Raw genomic sequence first — 21,446 nt, 5'->3', positions numbered from 1 at the left:
GATGTTGGCAGCAACTTATGGTCTCTCTCCCACATTAGGATTTCTATCCAATTTATTTACCAACTAAGTTTAATAGCGTGAAAATAAGTAGTTTAAAGCGTGACGTAAGTGTAGGTCTTTATATTAAAAAAAGAATTATACAAAAATATGCTGTAATTGCTGACATCTTAGGCAACAAAGAATTGTGTGGTTACGCTTTATTATAATAGTATAGATTAAGCGTTATATCTCTAGATGATGGTGCTGTGTGAAGTATAAAAGTGTCAAGCTTGTATCTTAACGTTCAATTCTAAGCACTTCTTTCGTTTCCCTTTCTTCTTTTTGGTAACTTTTTCTCTTAATAAAACCAATACAATGGTGAAATTTGAGCGGTTCCACTCTACAATATAAATAAATCGTAATCATTCCTGAAAAAAAAAACCATCCCTACAAATATAGCGTCAATCGAAGGGCGAGTGGCACGTTAGCTGATTGCACCCTTTTTTAGGTCACCGAGGTAGCAACGGTCAAGGCGAGGAAAAGCCGCGCCTTATAATACTTTTTACCATAATACACTTGGTGTGTCACTGTCCTTACACACGCAATTTCGGTGAAAAAGCGACGTTGTTAGGACTGAATATACGGAAGTAAAAATGCGTGTACATTTTGTACCGCAAACCTTAATTTTAGCCGATTTTTATTTTTAGGAACCACACGTGATTCTGTCAGGCCTTTTGTGAAAATATTTAGTTAAAACACAACAATTAAAACGTTACAATAACCAAAAAATAATGGAACTTTGGTTTATCGAAATAACTTCACTATAGACTATAGTTCTTGATTGTGGAAAAAAATGTTGGAGGAACTTGCATTTTGATACGTTACCTAGATACAATTTTGTTTACTGTCATTTTTAGTCGTTATCTGTTTTCATGACAACAAAATACAAGAACGTGATATATTTAGTGCACAAAAAGCTATATTTGTTTTTATTAATTTTATTATACTTTTACTTTATTTACGTAAGTACAATTAAATAATTCTACAACTATAATTCATTAATTTTAGTACACCATGCACATAGAATGTTTTCGAGAATTTCCCACAAGAACAAGTCATAAATACCACAAAAGTCGTATTGAAGGTAGACTGATATAATTAGTACATCTTCCACAGTTGTTTTTATCTAAGAACATAAATTGTAATACAGATTTTTAATCATGGCGTGGGGATTACCGAAACTTCCCGGATTAACATTTTCGGACCCTACGAAGACTAAACATCATATGCGCAGCTCCCTACGGTTCTACCAAGGTTACAGATTTCCTGACACAATAGTGGTGGGGCCTGGAGGCAGCGCCACGGATGTCGACAGCAACGCGTTTGCCTTACCGGAAGACTCTGTCAAGTATGGATGCAACATTGACATTACTAATTTGACCGGCAGATTGAAAAATAGATAGAGCAAGGAGATAGTAAGAAAGGGGAAGAAGCAACAGGAATAAGTGGAGAGTTATAACTATTTTTTTAAATAGAACTAGAACCTAGTCATTATTTAGATTAAGATTTATTGGGTCTTAAAAGTTGGTTTAAAAGTGCGAGAGTTTAATCTTTATTTGATTTTAATTCACTTTTAAATATGAAATTATGCTAGCAAAATAAGTTGACTTCGACTGAAGTTTGCTACAATAGTACAAATTATGTTTGTCCTTAGTATGCCTTCGGACCGGCGTTTGTTTTAACACGTAACTAATAATCCATGCGACGTAACATTGATGAGATACATGCATTATTAGATACGTATTTTTTCATATATTATTTCAGTTACGACCCATCGTTGACGTATGGTCGTGTGAAGCAGCCCGCATTGCCCGCTGTCATCCCGCACTGGGCTCACTACGATAAGCGTTGCCTCAAATTCACCGCCTTCTTCAAGCAGCCCGTGTTCGACAGCACCGATGAGAACTATAGAGTTCGAATCGTCAACATCATTTATTTTATAGAGGACGATACACTCACCGTTATTGAACCAAAAACGAGGGTATGTTTAGATTATTCTTTTTTGTCTAATTTTATATGTCATAATTTTAGGCACAATAAAAATAAAGAGCGTTCTACCATAGATAAGTATGTTTTCTTTTTTATTATTTATATTACATAATGGACGTATTTGGGGATTGCTAAAAGGGATTAAAGGATAAAAAAATACAGTAATGCTTTGATTCCGTATTCTGTTCCGAAAAATTAAATGTAAATAAGTACAGTTAAATACTTGATTCCTCTAGTTTAATTGGGGAATGTTAATGGTTATAACAGCCTCTTAATGTCAGAAATTAAGAGGGTATTTTGTACCTGTGATGGAATTTATATGACATAGTATTTAAAATAATTAAATGTATTTGCTTCATTTACTGGGTAATGACTTTGTTGGTGTTAAAGGCGATTCTCTTGTGAGTTTGTGAGAGTTCTGTGAATGGTTTACGATTTATGCTAGGACTTACTAAATTAACTTGCCACTAAGTTCATTTTTTGATTTATTACAGAATTCCGGCTTGTGGCAAGGCAAGTTGGTGAAGCGTGGTAAAATACCGAAGAATGACATCGGAGAATTTTGGCACTGGAAGGACCTGGACAATGGCAAAGATATTTGTATCTTTGGCAAAGTTTATCATACTGTGTCATGTGATCTTTTTACAAGGGTACGTTTAATTCAATTTAGTAGAGCAATTAAAAAAATTCAAGAGATAATATAGGTAAATAAGATGTTTACAGAGAAAAAGTCTTGAATGATAATATTGTGGCCTAAAATTCTTTAAAACAACTAAGTTTGGGGTCAGTATTATTGTTAATGGATCGAAGCGGTTATGATCTGAGACGGTTTTTAGTTACCACTATGAATGTAAATTTGACCACAAGCGCCTTGTAACAGTCTATAAGCAATATGTACTATTATAGCTTTGCCTATATAAAAACAAACGGCAGTTTATCGGTACTCCAGAAACTAAACGATTTTCTGTTCAACTACTAACATGATTTGCTGTTTATTTTGATTGTTTTATAATTAAAATAAATAGCAAAAATAACGGCAGTATACATTTTGTATTACTGAATACATTTTAAAGATTATACCAGTCTTTCGTGGGTGAATAGACGTGTATTATCCAGTGGCCGAGTCCCGTGCTATTGTTTACATGAACTTTAGGTTTCATGTAAAGGTTATACAAATGTCGAATGCAGAATTGTTTTAAAGTTGCCAGCTATACTTGGGCTTAAAAAAACAGATGAGTTTTGTGTGCAGGATTCACAGGCAAAGAGGAAATTGTAGTTGAACAATTAACGTTAACTTTGTGAATATTTTTGTATCTGGCCATTATATACGATTTTTTTTTATGAGCATAACTAATGTGGTTATGGTTGTTCTACCTGAATCTGATAAATGTGGTTTAAGGATCGTAATACGTTACTCCGAGGGCTTATACGTGATAATCGCTCAACGAACCTTGATTCTATCGATCGAGTTTTCACGTGTATCGTAAAAAGATAATACGGCTTATAATGTATTGAGCGCAAATCTCGAGGAACAGGAGTATTTGTAGGTAAATTGTTAACCTATCAAAGAACATATACGGTAATCGAGTTGAACTACAGATGCACAGTTCATTATCAATATTAATATTATAAAGAAGAAAAATTTTTAATCTTGGATTTTTGTATGTATTGTTGTTTGTTGTTGTTATCATTAGAAAGATAAATTATATGCGTGTAATATAGGTTTAATATCAAGCTTTTAACTATTTTTTTTCTCAATTCTACACGGACGCAGTTTTGAGCAACGGCTAGTTGTCTTATAAATTCATATCGTCTTGAATAACAGTATTCCAATAGTAGAGTCTGTAACAATAGAAGTCGAGGCCGTACCATATTGTAAGTTAAAGTTTGTTTTGCTTAGCTGCCTAGTCCCAGTGTTTGGCGTCTTTTTGTTTCAATCAATCAATCAGTGGCCAGCGCCAGATGCCTCCGATTGACGAATTAGAGTTTCGATTTCGCTCTATTCGTGCATACAAAACGTTTAACTGTTTGGAAACGGTAGCCGTTTTAAACGGATTATGTGTTGTCATGTTACGGACTAGAAACGATAATTTGGTTTATTCTGTACTATATTTCTATCTTAGATAAATTCCTTTAGGTATATCTTGCTGTTACTATGAGACCTCAAATGCAACATAACCATGATTTGCATAAAATTTTTACGGATATAATATGACGTCATCTCTAAAAATATACATAACTAGGATCGGATTTTAAAATAACTTTGTTCCTTTTACTCATAGTGATATATCAATAAATATAAAATATATACTAATAATAATGTTATGACTATTTTGAAAGATTTGTATTTTTGGATTCTGTATGTATTGAAATAAACCAAAATAGATTGGGCCGAATTCAAAAATTTTTTCGCTATTAAAAAGTAACGTTATTAGTGGGTAATATAGGCCACATTTTTTGTTATTTAATAATTTAACGAGTTACGAGCAACAACTAGTGTTTTTATGCAGATTAGATACTCATTAGAATACTACTGACATTTTTTGATATTAAGATTAAACACAGTTTTAATTACAAAGAGACACTTTATTAAAAAACGGCACAATTGTTAAAAATTATACATTTACAATAATGACGCAAACGCCTTATGAAATTACAGAGCACTAATATAGTTAGATACAATTGCAATACCCATGTACCATTTGACAACGACGGGGATCATGAAGGCAATGGCGCGCGCCGGTTGCGGCAATGGTTTCACAGCGTACACGATAGTATGGATGATTCTAGAGACAGTGTACGTCCTGAAGAGAAGCGCAGCCCAGGCGGCCTCCGGTGACGTAGTCAAGTACAATGCCCCCAATATCCAGAACGCCGGTATGTTTTCAAGGTCATTCAGATGTGCCCGTCTCACTCTTTCAACGTCCGGATCGTCCAGTTTTACTTTACCCTTTGATGATTTAGCGTCCTCTTCGTTAGCGAACACATTCTTGGCGTAACGTTGTCTTGCAGTCAAGAAAGCCATCACTAACACTTTCAGCGCCAGAATAGCGGAGTACAGGATGTACGATTGCACAGCGGGATCGCTTAGTGACACCATTGTGTATTGTTTACTAAAATTCTATGATAAAATGAATACAAACGCGACGTGCGTTCTCTTAGAAATTCTGGTTTGAAATGAGCTAGTGTCGCTTACACGGACACGCCCTGATTGCTGTGAGTTTGTGTGTGTCGTGTACAGTTGGATACAATGTTATATCACAATACACACACTTGTTGATGTATCAGAATAAACACCTATAGAATTTATTGCAAGTCATCCCGTTAGTCACTGACTGTCAACAGAAGTCGTCCACGCTCCTAACAACACAATGTTTTCTAGAGAGATATTAATTTTAGAACGTTCTAGAATATTATCCTTATAAAAATAAGTTACTACGTAGATTACATTTAAACCTTTACAACTTCCTTACATCGTATCAATTTGTAACTAGAAGTCGATAAGATACGTAATGAAATAAACAAAATTGACCGCCTGGTGTCGATAATTGCGTAATACATATTATTATTACATTATTGAACGGGCTATTTTCAATCGGACTCGAACCACGAAAGCTTAAGATGTAGTACATCTGTTTCCATGGGTTACACCAGAAGGCATTGAAAAAGTGATATACCGACTGCTAGCATGCTTTTATTTGCCATCGTTGCCATCTTTTGCCTACAAGATCACCACATAAGAGTGCTGCAGTTGCAGTTTTAACTCCGAAATAGCTACATATATGACATGTAATATTGTATTAAGTCATATTTTCTTCTACCGAATTCTCGAGAAATTACACTATTCGAATATAAAATTCACTAACTGTTATCGTTTATATGAAGTGTAAATATATTTTATCAATCCATGTTTAATTTATATAAAATACCTGTTTATTGGTAAATTTTTGATAACAGAATATACTGACGGTTCTGTTATTATAAACATCGTTGAAAAAATAATTGATAACTGTACAACTGGCATACAATTGATTAAACATACTGAAATCAAAAGCAAAGTATGCGCTTTTAATTCCATTTCTAGTAACGTAATAAAATTTTACATTTGGTTCTAAGAAAAGAAATTAAAATTCCCGTAATAACTATTTTCACTCTTTTTTAATTTTACTAAATTAAATACAAGATATACATAAAGTTTATCCCATAATTAAAAAAAAATAAAAAAGTTACATGGCACTGATATAAAACGAAACAACTTGTATACCCATGTACCAATTGATAATATAAGGTATGCCATACGCGATCGCACGAGACGGTTGTGGTACTGGCAAAATGTAAACAATTGTATGAATTATTCTACATACTGTGAAGCTTCTAAATAGAAGCGTCGTCCAAGCTAGACCTGGTCCCGTGGTTATATACAAAGCGCCCAAGATCCAAAAGGGGGGAATATTTTCCAAATCATTCATATGAGCTCGTCGTGTTCTTTCGACAACTGGGTCATCTAATTTAACCACTCCACGGAAATTCTTCACGTCCTCCGGATTTGAGAATACACGTCTTGTGAGCCTAGTGTATCCAGTCATTGAACTCACAGCAATTAGTTTTAGCGTCAAAATAGCTGAATAAACTATATATGCTTGGAATAGAGGATTAATTACGTTTAACACAGACATGTTTGAAATTAAAAAATTTAAATGGAATTTTTTCGAAATTAGTAACTTGAACGTGTGTTCAGTGCTGCTACTATTAAGTAATTACTTATTTTTAAAGCCAATTAAGTTAATATCTAAAGTATATGTACGTTTTTTGGGTTAGTACAGATAAAATAAAATTAGCAATTACAATTGTACATTTTAATCATATCGTTTCGTTTTAATTAAACAAAAAGGAGAACAAAGTAATCGTACATGTCTTCGCTATTCAGATCATCAAGAAATATTTCATTTTAAAAATCTATATTTCAATCATTTTTGTGGTATATTTTAAAAACGAATCATGTTGTTCCGATTCCTTATATGGCGGGATACGGCTAGGGAGAATATGTATTTAGGGAATTCACTAGAACTAGTCTCTCCTGTCCTATGGTACTGAAACTAACATTAATGATGACAATGTAATTTTGTATAAGTGCTCCGACAACAAGGCAACTACAGTAATATAGTTTGACACACCTATTATACGTATAGACTATTACACACATTATTTTATTACTATGAATTAAAATTATTTAATGTTATTTAACCTAAATGTAACTATATTTTACTTCCAATTTTTTTAACCAAAATGATAAAATTATAATTCCAATCCTCAAATAAAGGCATGTATAAGTAAATGTTAAATTTAAAAGATTAAATAAAACAAAAAATACATTTTGAGTATTTTAATAAAAACTGAAAGGCAACCATAACCACACATAAAAATCACATTGATAACAAGTCCTAGATTTAGATTACACAGCACTGATGTAATACAAGGCAACTTGGATGCCCATGTACCATTTGATAATGTATGGGATTCCATAGGCGATACCTCGTGCCGGTTGCGGCAAAGGAATCAACGCATACACAATAGTATGGATAATTCTGCTCACTGTGTATACACGGAACAGTAGCGTTGCCCATGCAGCCACAGGTCCTGTTGTCAAATACAATGCAGCCAACACCCAAAAGGCGGGAATGTTTTCCAAATCGTTCAAATGCGCGCGACGAATTCTCTCCACGACGGGGTCATCGAACTTAACCTTACCCTTCAATGTCTTCGCGTCTTCGGGATTCGCGTAAATGCCTCGTGTCATACGAGCGATGGCCGTCATAGCACTGACGGATAATAACTTCAGCGCTAAAATCGCCGAATAAACGATGTACGTTTGTACAACAGGATTTGACAAAGCTAATACAGCCATGATTTTAGGTTTTTAAAATAACTAAAAACGAAACCGCTCTCGGTGAACGACGTCTGCTGACTGCGGCCGACTGAATGATAATGAGATATTGATTATCTTTGTGTGCGTATGGCCAAAGTTGCAAATCACTGTGTTTGTGTTAACATCGCATCGCTGTAGTATTTTATTATTTTATCAAGGTCAAAGTACATATATCAATGGTATAACCGTCTTTATGAATATTTTTAACCGTTGTAAATTGACCTCAAAACGTTTTAGTTGCATGTTTTGTTTAAATTAATAGTATAACCGTGAAACTGTTTATTAAACTAGCTTTAGCCCCCGACTCCGTCCGCGTAAAATAAAAAAAAATGCCTATGTGTTCTACCAGACTATTCTTTACATCTATGTCAAATTTCACCGAGATCCGTTCAGCAGTTTAGGCTATAAACTCTAACAAACATCCATCTATCAAAACTTTCGCATTTATAATATTAGTACGATTAGTACGATAATATTAGTATGATTAAATATTGTTCACTGAATTTTTTATAAGACGTATTAGTAGGTTGTAATACCGGGTATTTACTTATTTTATAAAAGTAAAAGTAAATGTAAAGTGAAGATAAGAGCTTCCGATCTATAAAAGAATCAGACAATACAATAAAGAGAATACATAAAACGAAAACCTTTTTCGTGTGTCTGCAAACAATATTATAAAACGGCCGACGTAACGATTCTCTCTTTAACAACTTTGATGTTTGATTTACTTTGCTTGAATAATAAATACAATCACTTTAATCTTTACTTAGACGGAAAGTGTATTTTTTTGAAGCACTCCTTCTCGAATCTTCTATTTACATTAAAATCCTTATGTAGGATTTTTTTGGTATTTTTCCGAATGTCATTTAGATTTATGGTTCTTATAATCGACCCTACATATCTCATTGATGTCTTCAAAACCGGGTTCTTTTCAATCTATATTTAGCACTCATTAAAATAAGCGAATTCAAAGTCGCGTCGACTCTTAAACAATACAAACAATTATATTTAAGGTGATAAAAAAATTTCTTGTGTCGATGGCCAAGACCCGCTTTAGATTGCTGCGCCAAAGCAGTTAGTAATAAAAAAATAGGTAATAATAAAACTACATGAATCCGACAAACTAAAGACAATGGTATCATTTTTTTTGTACTAGTTATTAATAAGGCTGTATTCAGTTAACTCCCTGTTTGAACTTAAGGTTATTTAAATGAGCTGTAATTATTACTCAAATGAACGAAATTGCACTAGACGTATTTTGACGAAATGAAATTGTATATGGCAGCTTTAAAAGAATGTAGATGTCGAGATATTAAAAAAAAGTTACGTATGATATTCCACGATACATCAACATTTAAAGTTTCGTTAAAATCGAAACAGCCGTCACAAAGATTACTCGAAACAAAATAAAACAAAAAATGCGTTTTGATTATTTTTAATGAAAACTGTAAGGCAACCGCTTACTACAACATATTTTTAAAAAAATTACGTAAAAAACAATCTATACTTTACACAGCACTGATGTAGTACAAGGCAACTTGGTAACCCATGTACCATTTGATAATGGACGGGACTCCATAGGCGATACTCCGAGTCGGCTGCGGCAAAGGAATCAACGCATACACAATAGTATAGATAATCCTGCATAGTGTGTATACACGGAACAGTAGCGTTGCCCATGCAGCCACAGGTTCTGTTGTCAAGTACAATGCAGCCAATACCCAAAAGGCAGGAATATTTTCCAAATCGTTTAGATGCGCGCGACGAATCCTCTCTACGACGGGGTCATCAAACTTAACCTTACCCCTAAATGCCTTCGCGTCTTCGGGGTTTCCAAAGGAGCCTCGTGTCATACGAGCGATGGTTGTCATAGCACTCACAGAAATTAATTTCAGCGCTAAAATTGCTGAATAAACGATGTACGATTGAACTACAGGATTTGACAAAGCTAATACAGCCATGATTTTAGTTTTTTTAATATCTAATAACAAGACCACTCTTAACGAACGCCGTCTGCCGACTAGACGTGTGCATAACATACCTATGTATACCGGTTCATGAGATCAGCTCACATAGTCTTGAATTGTTGAGCTGCCGCTCAACAACTCTATTAGCAGCTCGCAGCTCAACGCGATATATTATTATAGGAACCAACGAGAACTGTCCGGTGATGTGTGATTTACTTTGCTTGAATAATTGTTATGTAGCCCTCCTTCTCGAATTTTCTATTTATATCAAAATCTTATGCCTAATACACTGTTTTTTTCTCAATTTTATTTACTTAATTTTTATTGAGATTTTTAATCGACCTATCAGATTCCATTGACGCCTTTGACTATTCAATTTAATTTAATTTGAGCATTCTTTAAAATAACCATGTTCAAAGTCACATTAGCTCTTAAACATTACAAAAATATAAATATATACTGTAATAAAAAAAATCTTGTGTTGGAGGCCAAGAGCTGCTTTGGGTTGCGCCAAAGCAGTCAGTAATTAAATTATGAATACGATGAACTTAAGAGTAGTTATTAATAAGGCTGTATTTTCAACAAACTCCATATTAAAATTAAGTTTATACAAATGATTACTTAATTAATTCGAAGTTGAACTTAATATAAAGTAAAGAACTAAAATAACATATGGCAGACGACAAAGAATATAGATGTTGAAGTGTTAAAATATAAATTACTGTATAGTATACCGGGGGTCGGGGGTCGGGGATTACATATACTATATAGTATTCCCCGACCCCAGGGGGACTCGAACCACCAACCTTTCGGTTAACAGCCGAACGCTCTAGCCGATTGCGCCACGGAGGCAAGAATGACGTACCGGAAGCAAGGGTCTAGATTGCTGAAAAAATACAAAGAGCACTAAATTAGAAGAAAGAAAAGCTAAAAGTATACGAAGCAGATCTATTAGAATTAAGATGTTAAAGTATTTGAATTTAAAATATAGTATCCGCCGCCGGGTGGGCTCGAACCACCAACCTTTCGGTTAACAGCCGAACGCGCTAGCCGATTGCGCCACGGAGGCCACTTGTAGTCAAATAATTTTCTTTCGTGTTCTAACGGTAAATTTTAAAATTATCGTTTCCTTAACAAATCGCTGTATGTTTGTAGGAGTGGCTAGAATCCCAAGGAATAGAGATTTCGAAACCAGAAGACGTACCAGTGGATCCTTATGTAGTGAAACAACATTGGAAAAAAATTCAGCCACCAAGAAGACCGAAAGTACGCGAAGATCCACTTCGACGGTTCCTGGAATACGATGGCAAAGTTCTGGCGTAAGTAATATAATTTATTGAAAGGCAAAAATGTTCATAACAAACATTAAAGATACTTAACTTGTTGAACTCTATACTTTTCTATGTGAAATGTTATTCGTTTCTTGTTTTGTAGTTTATTCTCATTTGGTATACTGGCACTGGAACTAGTTAATTTTATGCGTACATATAAATAAATTTACTAGGGAAAAAACTCTCGGTAGATCAATTAACAACTAGGATAGCTAATTTGTAGCTCGCTATATGGGTCGCTGGCTGCGCGCCGCAAACCGCACACCTGCCCCCTCGCCACCCTGTTCCACCTCCTAACCAATAGAGCGCGCAACCTCCACATGTTTATTGCAAATCAATCCTCTACTTATTATGAAAAAATCGATATATCAAGTTAATCGGTGTAGACATTATCATCGAAGGTAGATTAACGATACTATATTAAAATGTTGCATTACATTTCTGCTATCGTTTATTAGCAATCCGCGACAATGAAAGAAACCAATGTATGTAAAAACGACACCAAGTCAAATAATAACTTACGGTTCATTATACCAGGACTAGAGTATGTGCCATTGATGATTGATCTTTGTTCCTATTATACTATCCTTTATTCAGAATGTGGTTCAACAAGTTAGGTATAACTAATGAAGATTCCAATTAAAATGAGAGGTATTTTATGATCACTGCATAACGCTTTAAGTAGCTATCATTTATTTAACTGTCGTTGCCTCCTCTGCCATGATAATAAACAGGGCCGGAACCACCGGAGTTTGTTCATAAATCAAAGCAAAATGGCTCCTTAACCTTGCTCAAGGGAGCCGTTCGCTTTATATCTTTTCGATATTTTTTTACTTTTGTTCTTATTGCAGAGCATACTAGTCTTACAAGAATTTAATTTCGAATTAAAAAGAATAAATACAATAGTGCGATATTAGGGAAAATTAGTCCATAACTTATTTTTTAAGTTCACAGTGTTATGATTTTTCGTACATTTTACAAACAGATCTTAAGTAACACTTTAAACCATTTTTATATACTTAAGTGATATTATATCTCCCTTCCAGATTCAATGTAGTGTGGGATAATCGTGATGCAGAGAATGGCGAACTTGGAGAGTATAAGCTTTTTTACTTCCTGCAAGATGACACCGTCTCTGTTAAGGTAATATCAAAATAATAATAAGTTCAGTCTGTATAGTAAGTTATAACGCAGCTAAGTTATAGGTAGAATAATGTTTCTATAGCATAAATTATAGGATTCATTTTTTTTCGCACGATATATGTAGCCTCCGTGGCGCAATCGGCTAGCGCGTTCGGCTGTTAACCGAAAGGTTGGTGGTTCGAGCCCACCCGGGGGCGGGAACTCTATTTTTGTATTGATCAAGTCTAATTTAATAATCTACCGTAGAAACTTTTTTTTAATACACTTAATTTACAAATACCTGATACTTGGTTCCTGTAAGACACTTGTAGCCTCCGTGGCGCAATCGGCTAGCGCGTTCGGCTGTTAACCGAAAGGTTGGTGGTTCGAGCCCACCCGGGGGCGATAAAATGTTTTTTGAATTGATAAATAAAGATGAGTTGTCATATACTTTCTTGTATTTTCTTGAGTACAAACATTATTAAATATATTCTTCATAAAACAGGAACTTCATGATGCTCGAGGAGGAAAAGATCCATTTCCCATGTTATTGAAGAAAACTAAAATACCAAAGAAATGGAAGGAAAAGCCTGGTGGGTAATAACTATCTAATGACTTGCTTAATATATTATTTTTTACCGTTCTATTTTCACTGATAATGGCTTTTAGATTTATCGTTTAGTTTGTCTTAAAAAGATACGTTATTCTGTAATTAAAATAGTTTGTGAAAATATCCTGCAGATTGTTTCTCCGGAAGCTTGTATAAAGATAGCGAGTAATAACGTAGAAGCAATCACGAGACGCGGAAGGATTTATATAGCCCGTCTTATTATTCTAGCCCTAGTAATAAGTTAAACGTAGACGATCTCGAAGGAGGATTAATTCGTTTTCCAATACGGAACAAAATTAAACATCAACTCTGTGTAATTTTGTAGCTCTAGCAGTTTTATTCATTTAAATTATTTTAAAGATTAAAATGTGAAATATTTTTAAACTATACAGAAGCGTTAGTAGATTCAAAATTAAGTTGTTTTAAATGTCTCCGAAGACTTAAGTTTGTGCAGAATACTTTGTCTGTTAGTTAAATGTTTGTTGGCTAATTAAGATAATATTAAAGACACATACTATCTATAAAGAAGTTTGTACAGGATAGTTTAAATGTCAACAGTGACATTCCCCTCGCTCGTGATGGAGATGACGGAGGAGGAGGTGACGGAGTATTACGCGCCGAAAGACTTCATTGTTGGCGAGACGGTGTTTCTGCTCGGCCGACGCTTCTTGATCTTTGACTGCGATGAATTCACCAGGAAATACTACAAGTACTTTAGAATGGCTTCATCACTATTATAAAGTTTACGTATTAATAGAAACTTACTCCATATATAACCTAGTAATCGTAATTTATTACTGGATCGGTTATTTTATTTCTTCGTGCGTTCGTTTAATCCTATAACCGTGTAATTAATTTTTTTATTCATTATTTATTGAAAATGGAACAAAAATTAAATTTTCACAGAATAATGTTGAACTTCGATCAACCTCAAAAGGTAGAAATACCTCAAAAGAAAGTGAAAGAGTTTCCAAAGGTAAGACGGTTTTTGGCTTAATTTTTTTCACCTATATTCGTTACCTACATAATAGTGTCTTGAAGATAGAGTAATCGATTTTCAAATATTAACTTAATTTCATAACTGTTAGTTTAATAACTACTACCAACTATTACACGAGTATGTACAAAATGTTTCGGCAGGTGTTTCCACCGCACATTGGCATTGGTACTCCGGAGGACTCGCTGGGCTCCTGCTTCGGCTTGATGCCCAAGACTCCACACAAGGACGTCATCAAATACAATCTCAATGCTAACAAGGTATACGAAATTACACTGATTACAAGACGGTGAGAATATCTGAAGATATCTTTTACAATGGCATCCTTTTTCCACCAATATTCTATTTAAAAAATCAGTATATCTCCTTTAAAATGCATGGAGTTACAATTTGTAGCTATAATTAGTAAATTTAAATAAACAAGACAATTTACATAAGAAATTCGGGCCAAGCCGAGGTGTAACATATGGTGGCAAAGTTTTGTAAGCATTAATGTGGGAGAGGTTTGTTACGTCTGCGAGTATTAACTTAGTTAGCGCGGCGTTGTTCAACTTAACAACTTCTTACACTAACTTAATCAAAGTTGCAACTCTCGACAAACAGTTGTGTGTTGTTAATTGAAATCTTTTACAGCTATTTACAAATTACACGATAAAAACGTTTCATGGAACTTCACTATTTTGTTTTAAATTTGGGAGCGTATTTTATAGTAGAATTGCTTTGTTTACCTATTTCATTTCTCTACGTTCTTAATGTTATTTCTTAAGAGTTAAAATTAACTTGGAAGTTCTCTATAAATGAAGTTTACAACGGAAGAAGACAGGTTATTAAGAAAATGCGATAATTGAAATTTTGCTCCGTCTTTTGTGAAGAGTTTCAGATTGATAAGTTATTCGTAAATGTAATCCTTTCTAAATTCAAAAACCTGGCGGCTAGAAACCATTTACAAGATTATTTTGGTTATTACATAGTACAAGGTTACCTTCCGGTGTACATGACATAGTTTGTTTGCTTATATAATGAGACGTATTGTTCTGGAGACACAAGTTATTAAGTTCAATAGTATAATGTTTTAAAAAGAAAATGACTAAATTCAATTGAAAATGTTATTCTCTACATTTGCTTATGTTGTTTTACCAATCTCTTGTAATTTCTTATTCAGAAACATTCTATATTATTAGTGTTGTACAAAAGTAAAGTCTATGTATTTATTACTACGTTATGTAAAGGGATTGTTGAACTTTCAAGCCCTCTCTCCGTTGTCTAATTTATCTCTAACTTTTCTCATCTATGTTAAAGGTAGGAACGCATTGTCGGATCCTTTGAAGTTTGAAATAGGTAGATGGAATTTTCATAGGGGCAGTATTCATTATCAGCAACTGTCGTGTAGTGTAGCGTATTCGTTTGTTTTTATTCAAACCGTGGTGAAGATATTGTTTTTTATTCTTGCGTGTTTTATAGCGATATATCACAGTTGTGTAATATTTCATAATACAAGCCGCAGCAAGATTAAACTATGCTGCAAGCTAAGTCCATTTTTCTTTCAACTTTCCCATGTTTGTTGTGCTTTGAATCATTTATCTTTTCGAATGACACCTTCTCTACATAATATCGCCAAGAAAATCTTTATTTCGTAACTTATGACTTGTTCAAAGCATGAAGACGTATATGTATGGACAAATTGATAATGTTATATTCTACTTTGCTTTTAAATGTATTCACTTGTATTTTAACTCAATCGGGTGGATTTATGTGGCTCCTGTATTTTAAACTTAGTCTTTACTCGATAGAAAATTGTAGACATACGTATCAAGAGAGCAAAATGGGAAAATAGTATACGTTATTACTAGGTACTGCTCTTGGTTCTAATATAGTATCTCATGTAGTGTTATTTTCTTCAACTTACGTATTTTTCCCGTGACAGTACCTTCGCTATCTGTGCGAGTTGGACTGGATTCATCCCGAAGACAAGGGAAGAAAGTTCGTGTTGTCGTACAGCCTCGCGGACGGCACCATCAAGATTGACGAGATCCCGCAGCGGAACTCCGGGATACGAGAGGGAAGGTTCCTCAAGTCAATGCTACTTCAGACGCCCGATTCTGATCCAAACTTCCCCACATATTTCACGCCAGATAAGTTTTTTGTAGGTAAGGGTACATTCATCGGTATAGAATTTTTTCTTCGAATAATCACTGCATGTAAATAGCTAGTAATCAAATTATAGAAAGTGTAAAAATCCAGACGAATATAAGAAATCACAAAATTATTGTTATGTTATTCCTTGTTGTTTTGATTTAAAGATACTTGTGTATAGAAGCCAGAGACATAATGAGATCATTGTAGGTGTTATTGTTCCCGTGTTCAAGCACCGCTTTAAGATAACCGGTTGCGACCTGTTCGTGTACCGATACATGAGCGCTAACCCGGAGAAGTTCCCGCAGGAGGTGATTGACAATGTGCGCAACTATCACATGAGAGAAGGCAATCTCAAGGACGAACTTGATGTAGGCATTGTTTTTAATATATCTATACATTTGTACAAATTTTATATCTCAGAAACTTCGTCTAAGTAGTTCTAAGCGGTTGGTCTGTACTAAAACGTCTTATCGACTGTTTTTGTTCATCACAGGAAGCAGTGCGGGACCTACAGGCTCGTGAGACGCGAGCGCAGCTTGCTAAGATCGGTCAGGCGGCGGTGGCGGAGCCCGACGCGATGGAACGCTGCCTCGGCCAGCTCGGCGTGGTGGAGGGCAGTGCCGCGCCTCCGCGACCACCCACACCGCCCATGACCACTGACCATATATCTTATGATGACGCTTTACGCATCACGAGACAGAGGTATACCTGAAGGTCGAGGTTTTTACTCTAAATCGATAGATCTAAGAAAGTTATATAAGAAAAATTTAAATTTCCAGCAAACCGACTTGTGACGGCATCATGCCACTAAAAGGTATACTAAAATCTGGCGAAGCGCGCGATGACCACCAAAAAGTGGTATGCTTCAGTGCTCCAGCAACCGAGGAACATCGTGACGTACGACCTGAACAACCTTATCCGGCTGGTCATCCGCAGTTTGACGAGGATCCAGACTTTTGCAAAAAACAACAAGAGCCGGTACGGAAAATTGCACAATTTTCAATCCCTACAATATGACGCTATAAAAGACTAACTATTTTTTTTAATAGGACGCAGCGGAAAGAGCTGCACGTCGAGCACGGAATGAATGTCCCTATGAACTTATTCCTAGCGCTCAGATGTTGGCCAGTACAAGGGAAGATGCTCCTAAGGCTGCTCCTCCAGGATATCTTGGAAAGTTCGGTGTACAATGCAAAGAGGTATTACTTCAATGAATGTTTAAAACAACATTGAAAAGTCACAAAACTTTCTGATCTAGAAAAAAAAACTGTTAAAAACAGTTTATTTCTGTTTGATGACGGTTTTTTATATCAAAATAGCAATGGAAATTAAATGTTTTATTGGAAATTTATAATTAGTTGGTAAAATGTTGACCGTTTCTATATCGCTCAATGCTTGTGGAATTTTCTGCTATTAGTTTGTGGTTTAGACCCGTGTCAAAACAATTTGTGGCTTTATCATGTAATGCATTATGTCACTCTGTTTATAATTTAATGGCAAACATATTCTTTAAAGGCAACGTTTACATTGAATACACAACCAACTACTATGATGTGAAACTGTAACAGGTTTAGTACGTTTTGAAAGAGTGTTTTAAAGTAAAATAAAAGAAAAGTAAATTTAATTTATCATGCTATGTTACAAATCATTGTTAAAATCATCTGTCGTATGGCATCATACAGGTTTGCGATATATTCTCCTAGTTGTGGTCACTGCGGTCAGGCGATGTTATGATGTTTGTTGATGAAAGATGTGTGGTTATGCACAATGCAAAAACTAGGTTTTAAGATAATAGCAAATATATTGAAAAATATTTACCATGTTACTCAATGAAACCTCATTTAAATTATAGTTTTCCTGTTTCTTTTTGTAAAACAAATGTTTTGAAATTGTGCTACATTATTCTTTTTCTGACGCTCACATACTAAAACACTAGTTGAATGATAATTACATACATAAAAAATATAATTTCCAGGTACCTGACTACATGCGTTTACCTCATGACGCATATGAGAAAGTGAAGAAACTTCGTCAAGACGTGCCTAAGATATCTCCGCAGGCTGAGAGATTGTCGGCATACCCTCGGGAGGATTTCCCGCCAGTTAGCACATGTAAGGACGTGATAGCCGAGGAGGGGCCGTGCGCTAAACAGACGAAGGAGGATGTAGCTTTTAGTTGTCCTCGCGTAGAACCGGGACTACCGTGTTGTGATCCCGACAAAAGAGATGCAAAAGAAAATTACTGAATAGAAGGTTTTTAAACTTGATTGGCTTTTATTGTTTTCGTCACCGCAAAATACGAAATCATAATCATGCCCTATTCCTTAAGTCGATAGTCATATTTATTCCAATTTATATTAAAACTTGTATAACTTACGTTTTACACTGTATTTCTGTTATAAATTTATAAACGAGTTTGATAGTTTGTCCTAGAATAAAATAAACTTTTCAAAACAAATACAAGCTTGGAAGCAATATGTGTTTCAACTCGAAGAAAAATGACCGAGTCTTCTTTTGTTAGGTCGATGTTTTTGTTGTTCTTTTGAGCGGATTAGAAGTGTGTTGGCAGTTAGCCTCGGTTAGTGTGGCTGACGTTAAGTTTGCCATTCCACTTGCGTTCAACAACACTCGCTTAATGCTTTTCTTGTTGTAAAGAAATTTAATCAAAGAACGAGAAAATAAGGCAGTAAAACGATGGTAACGAAAAAAATCAACTGATTTTACTACTTCCAACTAACAAAATAAATTGTGACTTTTAAGGTTCTGATTCATACTTTCGAAGAGATTAGTATATTTTTTACGTATTGACCCATGTCGTGTATATGAGTTTAAAAGATTACGATGCTTCTTAATTAGACTTTCTCGCTGATTAGGTAATGTTCTCTTTTTTATGAAATCAAAAATAACCCCATACGGTTTCACATTGTCAGCTCCAGTTGTTTATGATTATCAAGACTAAGATGAGAAGCAGTCGTAAATTTAAGTAGCAATTTATATGGTAATTTATAGCTGTGCCTGCGAGATTTAGGTTATAACCTTTTACCGCATTCTTTGTTTAATATTTCATATTTTATGCCAGTATTTTAGGTTATTCAGTCTTGATGTATTTTATGTTGTAGTAAAGATACGTTGTAAAATCTATTGATTAACAACAATTAATCCGATCCAAATAAAACGAAAGATAATGTTACCGAAAAAATTAATTACTAAGGTCGGGACATTAAACTAAGTTAGCTTTACTTACGAGATATTTTAGCGTTACAACTAAACATTTTGGTAAATTTAGTTATGCACAGTTATGCACTGATATCCGTAGCCTCCGTGCCGAAAGGTTGGTGATCCGACCCTACCTGGGGGTGAACTATTTTAATTTAATGAAGAAGATAGCTATACTAAACTTGTATTTTTAAGGAACCACTATATGCCACTACTTCTTTAGTTTAGTGCAATTTCAATTACTTAAAAAATCTTGATGCTTGGTTTTCGTAAGCCACTTGTAGCCTCTGTGGCGCAATCGGCTAGCGCGTTCGGCTGTTAACCGAAAGGTTGGTGGTTCGAGTCCACCCGGGGGCGGGAACTCTATTTTTGTTTTGAACAAATAACTTAAAATTTGTTTAACACAAGATTACTACAATTTTATTTTTTAAAACACTTTTATTTAATTGTAAAACCTTTATCCTTCATTCCCGTAAGCCATTTGTAGCCTCCGTGGCGCAATCGGCTAGCGCGTTCGGCTGTTAACCGAAAGGTTGGTGGTTCGAGCCCACCCGGGGGCGGGAACTCTATTTTTGTATTGAACAAGTAACTTTAAAGTTTTCAAGGCAAGACTACTACAATTTTACCTTTTAAAACACGTTAATTTAATTCTAAAACCTTTATTCTTAGTTCCCGTAAGCCATTTGTAGCCTCCGTGGCGCAATCGGCTAGCGCGTTCGGCTGTTAACCGAAAGGTTGGTGGTTCAAGTCCACCCGGGGGCGAGAGGATACTTTTTACAAATTTCTTAAACAAGAAAATATTTTCAATGAATGACTGATCAAAAGGAAACTGTTTTTTTGCGTATGGAGTGTCGTGACAACGTAGAGACAATCCTCACATACATTGACAGTTTCCTCTGTAAATCAAGATTTAGTTAAATGTTCGCTTTTTAACTGAATATAAAAATTTGAATTATTAAACTAGGTAATAATTTATAATTAAACAACATCATAGAAATGCTTTAAAAATCTGCTTTAGCAAAAAAATAGTTTTGTTGTAACTATTAAAGAGATGTGGACTATCGCCAGAAAAAATCCTAACTTTCTTTCGCTTCATATAAATAGATTTAATTCATTCTCGAAACACTCTTTTAGTTTGATAAACATGAATTATGGTAAAACTTCTAATAGCAAATAAATGTGTTTCGTTAATAATTTAATATAAGAAGTAAGCTTAATTAATTTATTAATGTGATCTTGAACAATTTTCTTTAAATATGATAATAGCGATGAAAAATTTCGTAAAAAATATTATACAGATTGTAAATAGATGAACGAATTTATCAAGAAAGCTATTTCAGGAACGTTAGACGTTTAAACGCTTTCTCGGAGTCGTGACTTGAATATAAATTAGGCCGACAGCAAACGAAGTTTAACTTGATATTTAGAAAACTCGTTTAGAACGTTACTTATGATTTGTGCTAACTTTCATACCAGTATCAACTCCATTCAATCAAATTATTTTATGAAATTTACAACTATGTAAGATATTGTAACTTTAACATCCCAATAGATATGGATTTCTCTTATCATTTTCGTATAATGTAATGATTGTAATTCAATTATTTTTAATTCGAAATGTATTTAATTGAATAAAAAAAAACAAACATCAAACTTGATAAATCTTGCTAGAGATATGTAGCATAGTCGGGAAGAACACCTGGTTACTATGTTTTTTAAATTCCGGGCAGATAAAAGTCATGGGAAAAGCTATTCATGATAAAAGTAAAACTAACAAAATAAAACATTCCAAGAAGCATTCGATTTAGTCTTTCCGACGACGTCTGCAACTCTTCATTGGTATGTATAACGATTTAATACCTACTACGACTAATTAACTGCTACTGGGAGAGAAACGGGATTCAATTTTCACAGATCTTGTATAAGATGCAGCAAAGCTGTTGCCGACTCGACAAAAACTCTCGTTAAAATTTCAAAGTAAGCATTCTTTCTTGCAGAGTTACAGTTAATGTTCTTTTTCTATTAAAGCAAAGAATAAAATGAAACATGAAACTTTATTGTACATTTTGATCTATTTACTGTTTATAATGAAGTTCTTTTAGTGCTTGTTATTA

General features: G+C 34.5%; 3 protein-coding genes, 7 non-coding genes and 1 pseudogene across 11 annotated transcripts; 6 read left to right on the top strand and 5 right to left on the bottom strand.

Moving 5' to 3' along the window:
• The first annotated feature begins 894 nt into the window (after positions 1-894).
• On the top strand, positions 895-18,383 carry LOC106108074 (EF-hand domain-containing protein 1-like). Its single transcript, XM_013289153.1, has 16 exons — positions 895-1,001; positions 1,190-1,387; positions 1,804-2,020; positions 2,523-2,678; positions 11,077-11,240; positions 12,299-12,395; positions 12,880-12,967; positions 13,543-13,693; positions 13,891-13,960; positions 14,125-14,241; positions 15,906-16,128; positions 16,325-16,485; positions 16,611-16,819; positions 16,897-17,095; positions 17,167-17,316; positions 18,093-18,383. The coding sequence occupies exons 2-16, from the start codon at positions 1,200-1,202 to the stop codon at positions 18,360-18,362; spliced, it is 2,460 nt and encodes an 819-aa protein (XP_013144607.1). The 5' UTR covers positions 895-1,001; positions 1,190-1,199; the 3' UTR covers positions 18,363-18,383.
• On the bottom strand, positions 4,594-5,216 carry LOC106108075 (annotated as a pseudogene). The gene has a single exon (XR_001225899.1). The product of XR_001225899.1 is annotated as a microsomal glutathione S-transferase 1 pseudogene (transcript).
• LOC106108077 (microsomal glutathione S-transferase 1-like) lies at positions 6,234-6,751 on the bottom strand. Its single transcript, XM_013289156.1, has one exon. It carries the CDS (start codon positions 6,702-6,704, stop codon positions 6,255-6,257), a length of 450 nt encoding a protein of 149 aa, XP_013144610.1. The 5' UTR covers positions 6,705-6,751; the 3' UTR covers positions 6,234-6,254.
• LOC106108076 lies at positions 7,397-9,964 on the bottom strand. The gene is made up of 3 exons (XM_013289155.1): positions 9,469-9,964; positions 9,395-9,399; positions 7,397-7,895 (listed from the first exon to the last, which is right to left on the bottom strand). The coding sequence occupies exons 1-3, from the start codon at positions 9,913-9,915 to the stop codon at positions 7,481-7,483; spliced, it is 867 nt and encodes a 288-aa protein (XP_013144609.1). The 5' UTR covers positions 9,916-9,964; the 3' UTR covers positions 7,397-7,480.
• Trnan-guu lies at positions 10,700-10,773 on the bottom strand. The gene has a single exon. It is a non-coding gene; the product is annotated as a tRNA-Asn (tRNA).
• Positions 10,917-10,990, bottom strand: Trnan-guu. The gene has a single exon. It is a non-coding gene; the product is annotated as a tRNA-Asn (tRNA).
• On the top strand, positions 12,519-12,592 carry Trnan-guu. Its single transcript has one exon. It is a non-coding gene; the product is annotated as a tRNA-Asn (tRNA).
• Trnan-guu lies at positions 12,706-12,779 on the top strand. Its single transcript has one exon. It is a non-coding gene; the product is annotated as a tRNA-Asn (tRNA).
• Positions 18,384-19,615: 1,232 nt separating the features above from the next.
• Positions 19,616-19,689, top strand: Trnan-guu. The gene has a single exon. It is a non-coding gene; the product is annotated as a tRNA-Asn (tRNA).
• A 129-nt stretch (positions 19,690-19,818) lies between these two features.
• Positions 19,819-19,892, top strand: Trnan-guu. Its single transcript has one exon. It is a non-coding gene; the product is annotated as a tRNA-Asn (tRNA).
• A 128-nt stretch (positions 19,893-20,020) lies between these two features.
• On the top strand, positions 20,021-20,094 carry Trnan-guu. The gene has a single exon. It is a non-coding gene; the product is annotated as a tRNA-Asn (tRNA).
• Positions 20,095-21,446: the final 1,352 nt, after the last annotated feature.

Source organism: Papilio polytes, unplaced genomic scaffold (genome assembly GCF_000836215.1).
Source record: "Papilio polytes unplaced genomic scaffold, Ppol_1.0 DF821845.1, whole genome shotgun sequence".
NCBI lineage: Eukaryota > Metazoa > Arthropoda > Insecta > Lepidoptera > Papilionidae > Papilio > Papilio polytes.
Note: the sequence above shows the minus strand (reverse complement) of the source record. Positions and strands in the feature narration are given on the sequence as shown.

Excerpts from the sequence above, each read along its gene's own strand:
- LOC106108074 (XM_013289153.1), top strand. The coding sequence starts at position 1,200 with ATGGCGTGGGGATTACCGAAACTTCCCGGATTAACATTTTCGGACCCT. Across the intron at positions 2,679-11,076 it reads CATGTGATCTTTTTACAAGG|GAGTGGCTAGAATCCCAAGG; the intron begins GTACGTTTAATT and ends GTATGTTTGTAG. Across the intron at positions 16,820-16,896 it reads TTACGCATCACGAGACAGAG|CAAACCGACTTGTGACGGCA; the intron begins GTATACCTGAAG and ends TTAAATTTCCAG.
- LOC106108077 (XM_013289156.1), bottom strand. The coding sequence starts at position 6,704 with ATGTCTGTGTTAAACGTAATTAATCCTCTATTCCAAGCATATATAGTT.
- LOC106108076 (XM_013289155.1), bottom strand. The coding sequence starts at position 9,915 with ATGGCTGTATTAGCTTTGTCAAATCCTGTAGTTCAATCGTACATCGTT.